Source organism: Eschrichtius robustus, chromosome X, assembly GCF_028021215.1.
Source record: "Eschrichtius robustus isolate mEscRob2 chromosome X, mEscRob2.pri, whole genome shotgun sequence".
Lineage (NCBI taxonomy): Eukaryota > Metazoa > Chordata > Mammalia > Artiodactyla > Eschrichtiidae > Eschrichtius > Eschrichtius robustus.
In genome coordinates this window covers 22116912-22130406 of record NC_090845.1, presented here as the reverse complement: position 1 = coordinate 22130406, position 13495 = coordinate 22116912, and the positions used below count along the sequence as shown (strand labels likewise).

Below are 13495 nucleotides of genomic sequence, written 5' to 3'. Positions count from 1 at the left end.
GTGCCTGCCTAGATCCTGGCACTAAGGCAAGCCTCCTTCAACACCCTTTCCCTTCTGCACACTGGGGATGGATGCAGCTACAATTATTCCAAGGGCTCTCGGCCTTTCCTGGGTTCCATGTTTGTTCATGGGTTGTGAACATTCCCTCCCAACTTGTGTATCATGCATCTATAGATGTCATACCCCAAGATGGTGAGAATTACATTCTTTATGGAGGAAAAGTGAACATTTTTGATTAATCCAAATCAAATAGGTACTCTGGCAACATAATAATATAATAAATGACTATATATTCCTCTCAGGTTGTTGGACTGAGGCTTCAATATCTCCTCATGCGAGCTTATCCACAGGGAAGCGCACAACATGGCAGGTAGTTTCCCTCGGAGTGAGTGAGCAAGAGAGTAAGAGTGCATCCTCAGGAGAGAAGTCAAACTCTTTTGTAACTTAATCTCAGAAGTGATATCCCATCCCTTTTGTCACTTGGTCCAGCCCACACGCAAAGGAAGAGGGCTACTGCACAAGAGTGATGTGGGGATCATTGGGGTGCCATCTTAGAAACGGCCTATCAGAGAGGGCCACTGCCCTGGACAAATGGTGGGAATACAGGAAAACATGAATAAATAGATTATTTGCCAACTTGCTGGGGTAACTGACTCAGTGTGGAGTGCCTAAGCTAACTGACTCAGTGTGGCGTGCCTCGGGAATGGGTGGAAGTCTAAGATCTTAAGAAATCTGAGGAAAAGCAGAAAGAGAAAGTCAAAGGCAGAATGTTAAATGACATCAAACTCATTATCCAAGGAAAATATAAGAAGGTAAATTCTGTATTAGATAGATATTTTTGGCTGCTCTGGATTTAATGTTTATGTAAAATGGATGTGGTTTTGAATTTCTGACTCATCAGATACAATCTAAATATTAAAGCGATCCAGCCACTCAAAGAACCAACCATGAAGTCTGAAATATCAATGTTTTCAGGGTATCAGGATTAGCAAGCTCTACCTTCTTAAATTCTATGAACTGATATACTGTACTTTCTCTGGGATAAGTTCTTCCATTAAGCTAATATGATTCTGTCTCTTGGAAACCTGAAGACCGTGGTGTACTCCATTCCAGGATATGACAGTGACACTCTTTAAGTAGGATTCCCTACCAGTTTCAACAGAATTGACCACATAGGGGATTTCCCTGGTGGTCCAGTGGCTAAGACTCCACGCTCCCAATGCAGAGGGGGCCTGGGTTCGATCCCTGGGGTCAGGGAACTAGATTCCACATGCTGCAAGACCCGACACAGCCAAATAAAATACTAAAAAAAAAAAAAAAAGAATTGACCACATATCTTGAAACCTTAACTGGTTGGTCATCAAGATGGCCGTTGTCCCTCTCTGTCAACTCTTCTCCCCCATCAAAGACTCCAGGGTTGCCCTGGGGAGGTAACTAGTGGCAGTGCTCCAGCCTACTTAGCAATTTTAATACGGCATCCTTTCTCTACCATAACTTACATCAAGGCTCTAAGGGAATTGAGTGTCTTAAGGAAGGAACATTTTCTTAGAGAAAAGCTAAAGGCTCTTGTGAGACTAGGTGGCCTAAGTGAAGCCACTGATAAACACAAGCTGAATGGAATGTAAATTCTCCCTATAGAATTTGGCAAGAATTTGGGAAGTGTGACCTAAAAATTACAGAAGGCTTTCTCTTGAAAGACAGAGTCCCTTTAGGCTTCTTCCTCACAAGGGCGGCCAAGCACTGACCATACTGGCTGACTCCCAAATGGGGTTCTTTACTAAAAGCAGTCAAAAAAATTTTGGTATTTTGTGTTTTATACCTTTCATTACTATAGGGCAAGGGTTAGCCAACTATGGCCTGAAGGCCAAACCCAGGCTGCCACTTGTTTCTATCAATAAAGTTTTAGTGGAACACAGCCATGCCCATTTGTTTCTGAATTGTCCACGGCCACAATGGCGAAGCTAAGCAGCTACAATGACAACAACCCCATAAGTTAAACAGAGGAGACACGATACCCATGAGGAAACTGGACCAGGAAGCTTTTTGCAAGGCTCGTGCTCTTTCCTCTAAACTCAGTGTGGAGGGGCACGAAGAGCAACTCGCACTCTCCTGCTCCCCAGCCTGCATGATTGAGATTTAGAAATGCACAAGTTCTCCTCAGCACTCTTACAGAAGATTCCCCATCTTTGGCCCAGGCAACTGCAGGTCTCTGGACTTTTAGCCATGTTGGTGCAGGACGCTAGAGCGAACATGCTCGTCTTCCCCCCGGGGCACAATGCTGATTGATGCCAGGGCGTGTAAGGCCAAATGGTTCACTTTAGAGATGTGTAAATCTGCTCTAATAAAAATATGAATTCTTATTTCAGTGTGTTCTTTGGTTCTTCTTGGATGAAGGTCAAATGAGTAGAGAAAAAAAGATGGAAGGAGCACATCAGGGAACTTCTATTGCACATTCCAGATTCTTCTCAAATAAAGCCACAAACAAGTTCTATTGCACATTCTCAGGTTCTTTCTTGTGGTAAAACTTAAGAAAGTTCTTTTATATGCTCCTTAAAAAAAAAAGGCTTCTATCAAGGCATTCTTTTGAGAGAATCTGTTAGTAGCTAGAGACACTCACCACCTCCATGTCAACAAAGAATACACACACTGCTCTGCATTTTTACTATCACAATCCTCAATGTATACTTTTTAATGCTTAGTCCAAAGCTAATTACAAAATGGGTCTGACTGATCTGCAAATTGTTGCTATCCATTTAAAGCTATGTCACATTTAAGACTCAATGATTAAAAGGGAGAGCGGTGTGTCTCTTACACGGTACAGTTCGTGATTAAGTCACTGAATTCTCTGAACCCTCTGACCTTGTTAAGCAGCCTCTAGGCCCTCATTTCCCTCACTTCGCAGATGGAAGCAGGGAGTTCCAGGGAGGCAGGTAGTGGAGGATGTGATGGAATGACAGAATACCTAAACCACAATTCCACAGAAAAGGTAAATGGTGCTGAGGGAGATGTAACTGCTAGCACGGATGCATCCCACTATGCAGGGCAGCCTCCTTCCCATGTTAAGACAGGACCACTCACACCGGAGAGCATGCAATGGCTTCATTTAGATGGCACTGGCGGATGGGCTGGTTACGAATACTGACCGCATCATTATCAGGGCCTTTTCTTGAATGCTTTAGCTAACATTAAATGTTAAACTAGAAACTGAGGAAAATATGGATCTGAAACATGCTTGACTACAAGCCCAGAAAACCATGATACCTGGGAAAGAACTCTGGACTAACATAAAGCTGAGGACTCGGAGACTCTTGACAGGTGGAGCATTTGTCTGTCTTCATCTCTACAACCAAATGACGACATCCCTCACTGGCAAATTACCCGTGTTTGGGCTTCTCCACTTGTTCATTCAACAAATATTTATTGAGTACCCACAGGGTGTCAAGCACAATTTGGGATGGGGTAGGGGTGAAGGAAGGAATCAAAGACTAAATCAGTATGACTGCTATACTTCAGGAGCACAGTCTGACATTCTAGCTGGATTTTAAAAAATATGAATAAATAAATACACTACAATTCTATGAACCCACAGGAGAAGCGTGGATTATTAACTCATTAAGAAATATTTATTGAGTGCCTACTATGTGCCAGATAACTGTCCTAAGCCCTGGGGATACAGGAATGAACAAGACGGACAAAAATGCCTGCCTTAGCCACCATGGAAGACAGTACGGAGATTCCTCAAAAAATTAACAATAGAAGTACCATATGATCCAGCTATCTCACTTCTATTTACACAAAGAATACGAAAAGAATACAAAAAGATATATGCGCCCCTATGTTCATCACAGCATTATTTACAATAGCCAAGAAAGACAAGGAAACAACCTAAATGTCCATCAATGGGTGAATGGAGAAAGAAGATGTGGTGTCTATATATATACAATGGAATACTACTCGGCCATAAAAAAGGGCAAAATCTTGCCATTTGCAACAACATGGATGGACCTTGAGGGTATTATGCTAAGTGAAATAAGTCAGATGGAGAAAGACAAATACCATATGATTTTACTCTTATGTGGAATATAACAAACAAACAAAATAATAAATTTTAAAAATGCCTGCCTTCATAAGGCTTAGTCTGATGATATAATAGATATGGTTAAAATAGAAAGAAAAATCCATTAGAGATAGTATAAAGATAAATAAACATACATTCTTTAGAAGAAAGGCAGTCCAGAAACCTGAGTTGCTTTTATTATTTTTGCAATACATCTAATAGATCACAACTCAATTATTTTGAGCACAGATTATAGGTTATTTATTTATGCAATTTTAAAAGTCTAAATAAATTCTGTGGAAGTGGAGCAGGCTTGAAGTATAGTGTTACTGCCACCCTCAAAATAGCCCATCCGTTGGCCTTGAATTTAAAAATATGGTTCACTTCAAAATACATCAAATACAACATATACAGCTGCCATCTGTCCTGTAGTCATAGTAGAAGTCCCTTTCATTCACAAGCAAAGCCAGTGGAGGGGGGGAGGGACTCGAGATGGAGAGGATAAATTCCATTTGTGCTATTAAGAAAAAAAGTAGAACAGTGAACCCAGTGGTTGAAAAGTGAAGATAAAAAGAAGAAAACAGTAATCTTGCTATAGAAACCAGAGAATTATGTTCTTGCTCTCCCCCCACTTTTTTTTTTTTTGCTTTCACACTGTACAAACTCTAGCACCCCGAACAACTCACTCTCCTGCTATTTCCAGCACTTTAAAGAAACTTTTCAGCATTTCTGTTTGACACATTTTTTTCAACAGGGAGGTGAAGACAATAAGTAAACAGGTAGTGAAGGGCTATTTAGAGAGCTGGTCAGTCACAGTAATAATAAAGGGAAAACCCCCACCAGAACAGAACATCTATCCTATGTACGGCAGCCACAGACGGCACATGACCTCTGACAAACAGTTTTCAGAGTAATTTTAATGCTACTCTGGATTTAACTTGACTAACTGGTAGCAATTGAGCACATCTTTTTTTTTTCTTTTTTCTTTCTTTTTTTTTTTTTTTTGTGGCAGCAGTTATCTAAAATGCTACAATAACAGCATCAAAAGTAGAATGGTGGAAGATTGGTTTTCCATTGTGCTGCTGAACTGGCATAATGCCCACTTTAAAAGCAATTCGCTGCTCATCACTGAAATCTGGCAGACACGACACTAAATGCCTTGAGGAAAAAAAAAAAGGGACTTGAGAAGGGGGAACCCACTCCAACCACCACGCAAAGGGGGAAAAAAGAGCACCACAGATGATGAATATGGGAAAGAAGAGAAAATTGCCAAATAAAAAGTTGAGCATGGCATGCAGACTCCCAACAGGCTGTACTTAATTTGCTGGAAGAAGATTTTGTCTACAGGTCTGCATTAGGAATAGCAGAACAAAACAAAGGCAAAATATATATTTATGTCTGTCTATCGTTCTGATGAAGCAAAAACGTAGTGAGTTTCGTCAATCATTTGGCAAACATGTCTTCCCCGTTTTATTTACCACCAAATATAATGAGTAAATATGTGATAATAAAACTCTTCTTTCTACATGGACATATACAATTTTTCCTCCTGCTAAATACAGGTAATGATTTAGGAAGCTTTCAAAATGTCTTTTTACTGTCAATAAAACTAATTCTATTCCCATTTTCATGTGGAAAAAAAAAGGCTTTACAAATGAAAATTCAAATTAAAATTGTGATTATAGTGTAGTGTGACAACACCTGTATTTATAATTTTACTGTCAGCTAGCTTGTAGTGTTTAACAATAGCTCGAAGTAGAAAAGTAATTGGAATTTGTCTGTAACATGCCAGATGACGGCATCGGGAGCTTTGCTACGCTACAGCAAAATTTGGTTTGATGGCAAAATAACCTCACTGAGATTTCTACACATAAAAGGTTATCAGGGCTGGAGGGGGGAAGGTCTCCCAGGTATGGGACCCCTTCCTGAATCTGAAGAATCTGAGAGTTTGCATCTGATGAGTAAAGACCACCATGACCCTGACATGTGCTCCTGGTCTGCTGTCTGCCCTGCAGCCTTGCAGATGGTGCTGATGCAGTTTAGTTTCTAGAGTTCCTCCAGAAAAACAAAGATCAGATAAACAAACAACAACGGAAACCCTGTTGTTTCTAAAACAAACTGATGACTTCATTTAGCTATGAACTTGGCAGAAGCAGGTGGGATGGGGGATCCACCAGCTGATGGGAAGCATACGTGGGGACTGAAGGTACCAAGGTGGAGCAGGGCAAGGCCCTCTCAGACGACAAGGAACAGAATGCTTTCCATTTCTCAAAGGCTGCACAGCCAGGAGCGCTACAGATATTTATTGTATTCATTCACTTTCAATAACCACAGATAAATATAGGTACCCACACAGATGCCTAAGATTTGCTATTTATCAAAAGATTAAGAGAAAACTTACACATCCCACTTACACTTTTACTGAAGCAATATGGAGAAAAAAAATTATTTAAAGCAGTGTTCTGCTGTCAACTCGAATCTTTCAGAACTCATAAACACACGCTAATCTCCACACACAACTTGCCTTACTCTAGTCTACAAGTGAAAAGCCCATCTTTTTCATTATCCTAAAGATGAAAGAAAAAAAAAGAGAAGCCACATACAAAAGAAAAACAGAATGACAGTGATGTTTTAGTTTACACTAGATATGGCAACACACACAAACTGTCAAAACTATGGAATGAAAAAAGCTGTTATCAAGCAACTGTCAAGAGAGTCCTCTGAGATTTGGAAATCTTGTGTTTATTGTAACTACTGCACATTACACAAAGAAAGAAACAGCCCTCTCCTTGGCTCTTGCTGCTAAATATCATGCAAGAGAACATAGGCTTCTCCCTTAGTATTTAGATTAATTTTTTTTTCCACATGTGTAATTCTGTGCTTGACAGAGCTGCTCCCCTCCTCCTAGCTTTTCTAACAATATGGCCAAAGTTCAGAGAGAAACCCGAGGTTACATCAAACATTATTTCATTTCGAAAACCATCACCGCCTCATTTCATGTTGTTAACTGGTTGTCTGTCTATAAGAGTGGAATCTGTTAACATCAAAATGCATAGTCTTCACCTGAATGATTTTCCTGACTTAGAGTTCTACAAAGAGAAGCGTATAGTTGAAAAGGCACAGACACTTACCATAAAATGATTTTAATTCATTACTCTCTCTTTCCATCTCCCTATCAATGCATACCTCGAGAAACCCAAATCCCTAAAGGAAAATTACCATCTAATAAGGGGGAGATATGGGAAAATACAGGGTCCAAATCTCTTCCACAATGTGTGGATATTAGTGATTTGTAGGTCATTTCCCCAACTCAAACTCAAGGGGCAAAATTCCCCTTGTAACTGAAGTCAGTACATTTTATTATCCTTGCCAATGAGGCCTTTCTACCTGAACGCCAGGGCAGCATCACTCAGTCTGACTCTTACTTCCTGCTCTGAGGCCACGTGCAGAGCAGAGCCTCATCACTAAGAGCAGCAGATTAATGTGAGTGAAAGCACTCTTCAGGTGTTTCCATTTTTATTTTTCATGTTCCCTTTAGATGCAGAATACTCGCCTCCTGACATTCCTCAGGATGGAGAAAAACTGGACAGCAGAACCTTTACTATAAGTGTAATTGCCTGGATTCAGATGAACCGTGGGTCAAGTCAAATCGCAAAATAGGTTATTGCAGAAAAAAAATGTTAGCAACAAACAGGCTGACATATAGAACAACAGCCATAACTCTGGACCAAAGAGAGTCCATTGAATTTACTTCTGCACATCTTCCTGGCATCCTTCCCTTCTTGGCGAGCTAATGAGAACATGGGGACATTACCGATGCACGTGTTGGCCATCTCGGTGGTGACACAGAAGAAGTCAACGTGTCTTGAGTGGATCTTGGCTCTAAATAGGTTATAATGGTTGCCCAATGCTTAGAACATACTTATTTTAGGTTTCAGTGACCTGGTATGACTCAGTAACAGAAAAGGTCAGTCAAATTTTAACCTGAGGTAAAAACGGTTTAACAGTGATGTCAGTTTTATAAAAATGAACATGACTGCCTAGTAAAGAAAATCTGAATTCTTCTAAAGCTCTTATGTAATCTTTTATGATTTTTAAAGTATCCCTCAATTATTAATAAAGGGGAAAAGAGGAATATTGACATGTTTTATCACTTGCATTCTCTAGTACTATTTTAGGGTAAGTGGCCAATTTACATCCTTTTCATGCAATGAAAATCAAGTTTTATGCAATTATCTTAATACCAACCAGTCCTCTGCTAATAATATTTTATTTGAGGTAAATAGTGAAGATTTTTTTCCCCTTAGTCTAGTGACATTTTGGCAAGTTTTATGTGGAAAAAAGAGCTATAAGTTGGTGAAGTTATGGTAACTGGTCCATTAAGGAAGTTTGGGAACATGTGCAACAAAGTTGGGGACAGTACTTTTAGTTATTCACATGATTTACAAACCATTAGTATTGTGCACATAAGTAGTTAAGTTTAAAATGTGCTCTACAGCTAGACTGTTTGGGTTTGAATCCTGACTCTGCCATCAACTTGCTATGTTACCGTGAGCAGGTTTCTTAACATCTCTGTACTTCCATCTTCTCATCTGTAACATAGGGATAACAGTAGTGCCTACTTCATAAGGTTGTTCTGGGAATTAAGTTAAAACACGGAACACGCTTACCACAGTATCTGGCGCTCAGTGTATTCAATAAATGTTAACTATTATTGTTACTATTTGCATACTTAGTACTATTCTATACTTTGAATTATGGGTCTCATCTAAAATCTAATCAAAAAGGGAAGAAGACACAGAAAGAACTACTTCCCATCATATCTGACCCATGTGGAATATGAGCTAAGAGGGTGCACAAAGACCTCTGCCAACTTCCTCTATTCCATATTTTGAGGCCTTTGGATTTCGTGAATGTTCAAATGGTAGTACAGATTTAAGTGGAAATATCTTTCTTAACTGTAATAAAGAACAAAGAAGGAAGCTTTGTTTACAAATATGTATCTATCTATATCTATACCTACCTACCTATCTATCTATCTATCTATCTATCTATCTATCTATCTATCTATCTATCTATCTATCTATCGCCGTGCCACGCGGCTTGTGGGTTCTTAGTTCCCCGACCAGGGATTGAACGCGGGCCACAGCAGTGACAGCACGGAGTCCTATCCACTGGACCACCAGGGAATTTCCCAAATATTTACATTTTGAATTCTTAGAACATAAATATGGACAAAATTCAAACTGCACAAAAAAGCATGCAATGAAAACTCCCAAATTTCTGGTTAAAGATGGCACACTAAGTACATATATTTAGCTCCATGAACTCCTAAATCTCCACTAAAATTACAGCAAAGGATTTTTTTAAAGGCATAATAAACTCCAAGGAAGAGGAAAACAGGAATGGAGGTGCCAAAAGCAAAAGTCAGAAAACAGAAGGACAAGAGGCAATTTACTTAACAGATCTTAGAAGGCAGAATTCTAAGCAGGCAGTAGGGAGAGTTGAAAAGGAACCTGGTTCATTCCACAGAACTCCCAAGGGCTTGTGAACTGGTGTCCCAAGATTATCTCTAGAAGAACAGTTGAAGGGTGTCCTTAGAAAATTGGCTGAAGTATATGTTTCAGAAACAGGCCCCAGATATCCACCTTCATTCTGGCAGAAGGCTTATTCTCTGGTGAGGGTCTCTGAAATGAAGGGGACAATGGGCCGATACTGGATGTTGAGACCCTGAGTTCCCTTTCCTCCCAGATGCTGGCAGCCAGCCTCATCCCTCCCCTCCCACCCCTGCCCAAGGTAGGAGACTGGAAAAGTCTACTCTGGGGAATTGACCAGCCCACGAGAAAAGAAACTCCAGTTACTGACATATTTCATCCGTGAAACAAGAACACTTGGGGAAGAAGGAAAAGTTCTTAGAAATTGAAAGCGTAATAGCAGAAAGAAAAAACTTAACTGGAAACGATGAGGAGGTAATCAAAGAAGAAATTCAAGAAAATTTCCCAGAAGTGGAGGGCTTGCCTTTTCAGATGGAAAGTGCCCAGCCGCAGGAGTGAAAACTGCTCGAGACCAAGACACACCATCGTGAATGTGGCCATGACTAGGTGCACGGGAGATGCTACAAGTTTCTAAACAGGAACCAGCGATTTAAGAAGGTCACATATAGAAAGGATTAGAAATCTAAAAGGCTTTCAAAAAAGACCGAAGAATAATGTTTCCAAAATTGTGAAGGAAACTGAGTTCCAGCCTAGAATTCTCTAACTATTGATTCGGTATGGGGCGGATTAAGAACATTTTAAGACAAGCAAGGTCTCAACACTTTATCTGCCATGGACCCTTTCTCAGAAGCTACTGGAAGAGATACTTACTCTACCTCTCCCCCAAAGAGGAGCAGTTACCAGAATCTAGGACACGAGCACTCTGAAATAAGTGTTAAGTGAAGGCAATGCCCAGATGAGGGTAAGGGGAGCGCCCCAGGATAACAGCTGTGCATCAGGCCATGATAGCCATCGGGCCAGAATACCGGGTATGTTTGAACTGGATTAAGAGCAGGTTTAGATAACCAGGGGAAGGTCTGGTATGTATAAATACTGACTGCTGACCTGTCAGAATCGTGATAACTGCCTTATGAGCGTGGGGGGAGGGAGCAGGAGACGGCATGTGTGTGGTGGGGGTGGGAGCTGTCCACTGTAGGAAGTGACCAGATACTACACTCTGTGCCAGTTGTTCAGAGATAAGGAGTCAACACTAAAAGCAGCAGCAGGACGAGTTCCGAGTGGCTGCTTTTGGCGTCTGGGGAAGGGGACGCTATGGGAAAAGGGACTGCTTTTGCTAAGCAGCCAAACTGAATTTTTGATATGAGAAATTATGTGCATTTTTAATGGACAAGATTCAAGAACCAACCAACCAACAAAAAGTCTCCCATCCATCCCATGCCCCTTCTCAGAAGCAATCATTTTTGCCCCTTTCTGTGCCTGTCCAGGAATTTTGGGAAGCTTTATTAATGTGTCACAGTGGCAGGAAAACCTTGGCTGTCTGGAACTCTTAGGGTAGCTGAGTTTGCTGAGAAGGCTGAAGTTGATTATGTGAATTATGGGAACTTTTAAAGGAAACTTTTGTAAAGTTTCTCAAATTCAGGATGCTGACCTCTTTCTTGAAAACTGTTGAACCCTGTTTCCCGTGAGGACCTGGAATGGCAGCGGTCCATATAGAGGCTGACAACAGCGGTGCTGGAACTTGCTTTCTTGGAACACATCCCAATTTCAGCTTGCTTTTGGGCCAGATCACTTCCCCAAAATGGCCTAGTGATGCTTTTTTGGCTGTGTAACTCTCTAGGGCAAGGCTTCTTAAGTACTTTCATACCAACGACCTCTTTGGCAGTCTACTAAATAAAGCCCATGAACCCCTCCTCAGAATGTTTTCAAATAGGTTAAATAAAACACATAGGATTACAAAGGAACGCAATTACACCGAAATACATTTATCAAAATATTTAGAGAACATATTTATGGTAAGTAGTATATGTACTTTCTTATTAGCATTAACAACAAGATCTAATGCTGTAATGACTGCAATGATGAGTATAAAATTATATTTTAGGTGTCTGCAGCAACTGTAACGTCATCTGAAAACATCCCTGACTTCTGTTGGTGACAACGTCATAGATTCTACTACTGATACCACTGTTGTTTGAGGTCTCCATGCATAACTGAAAGGAACGCTAAATTTTTTTTCCCATTCAGGTTCATAGACCCCCCTCATTCTAGAGCAACTGTTCTTAAAGTGTGGGCCAGGTACTCCTGGGGGCTGGGGCGACTTGAGCCCCTTTCAGGGGTCCTTGAGGTCAAAATTTTACTCAGACCTTATTTGTGTTTTTCGCTCTCACTCTGAGTCTACGGTGGGGTTTCCAGCGGCTACATGATGTATGATGGTGCCATGGACTGAATGCAGATGCATATATTTGAAATCAGCTGTCTTCTGTTAAGCCAGATATTAAACAGATTTGCCAACATTCAAAATGCTGCTCTTTTCTCACAATTTTTTTTTGGGTGGGGGAATATAGTTATTTTCATAAAATAGGTTTCTGTGTTGACATACTTGAGTTTATTATTGTTATTTTAAAGTGATTTTAGGGCCCTCAATACTTTTTAAGCATGTAAAGGAGTCCCCAGACCCCAAGTCTGAAAACCGCTATTCCACAGCAAGGGAACACAGCTGCCTTTCTATAAAATCAGTGACCCAAAGACCGAGGCTGCTTTCATCATGCCCAGAAGATCATCATTGCGTTTACCTCTCCTAGTGGCCTTTGACTTGACAAAACACTATCTAGGGTTTCCTCAGCATTTAGCACAATGGCCCCAGACCTTCCTCACCAGCTCACCCGCCCACGTCCATCTCACTAGCCCTAAGTTAGGATTTCTTAACTTACTGACATTGTGCTTAATTCTTTGCTGTGAGGGCCGTCCTGTGTCTATTGTAGGATGTTCACCAGCATCCCTGGCCTCTACCCAGTAGATGCCAGTAGCACCCTCCCCCGGAGTTGTGACAATCAAACATGTCTCCAGATTTTGCCAAACATCCCCTGGAAGGCAAAAATCATCCCTGGTTTGGAACCACTGTCCTAAGTGCACTCACGAAGGATAACCACCCCTCTGTTAGACAGGCTCACTCTTCACATGTGTCCAATAAATACCAAGACTCCTCCTCAGGGTGAGAATTTTTCCTGTCATTCAACTGTTAAGTGGCTATTTTTCTTTAAAAAAAAATGAAATACCCACTTTCCTAGGTGGGTGGGGATTTAACGGGAAAAAAGAAAAGCTGAACGATGATGAACAGTGAGCTACTCAAGAGAATGTGGGGCTGGGAAAAATAATTCAAACCCTGAATTCATGATATCTTTGCTCTGAAATGGGCTGAGAACTAGAGGCATCCCCAAGAACAGGAAAGAGTAGCCTAGCTGGGGTGCACGTGGGTCTGGTGAGGAAAACTGGACATGTAGGTTTGCTTTGGGTCAGTGGCTCCCAGGGAGGACTCCTGACTGTGAGGAGATCATGGAGAAGCCAGTTCAGAATAATCAGAGGGGAGAGCCTGCCTTTCTATTTGGTGGATGAACATATTTCAGGTAAATGGAAGAGGCTGGAGAGGGAGCAGGTTACTGCAGGCTCTACATTCTTTGGAGATCTCCAGAAAAAGGGAAGATCCTCCACATGTGTCAGGACAAAGGCCAAGATAGGACACTGAAGGGTTATATTAGAGTGGACACAGCCTGAGGCCAGCGGGTTCAACTCAGAAGGCTCGGATCCAGGTATAAAACTTGTAAGAAGTTTCTCATTATGATTACAGACTACACCAGATCCATGAGCAGACCTCACCCATATCTTCCTCAGGCCAAGTCCAAGTTTCTTTGCCTAGGGTCTCTTCTCTAATATCCAAGCCAGAACT

The 13495-nt window shown here is 41.1% G+C and overlaps 1 protein-coding gene across 5 annotated transcripts in view; it reads right to left on the bottom strand.

Annotated features, from left to right (window-relative positions):
- Nucleotides 1-13495, bottom strand: part of POLA1 (DNA polymerase alpha 1, catalytic subunit) — a 291007-nt gene that overhangs the window by 8555 nt on the left and 268957 nt on the right. Inside the window, exon 37 of one of the 5 annotated variants that reach the window (XM_068533579.1) lies at nt 1232-1303. The exons of the other annotated variants lie outside the window; for them this stretch is intronic. Within the exon in view, the coding sequence (XP_068389680.1) occupies nt 1260-1303 (44 nt within the window). The 3' untranslated portion in view covers nt 1232-1259. Of the gene's footprint in view, nt 1-1231; nt 1304-13495 lie in introns of those variants that run through there. 5 annotated transcript variants of the gene reach the window in all.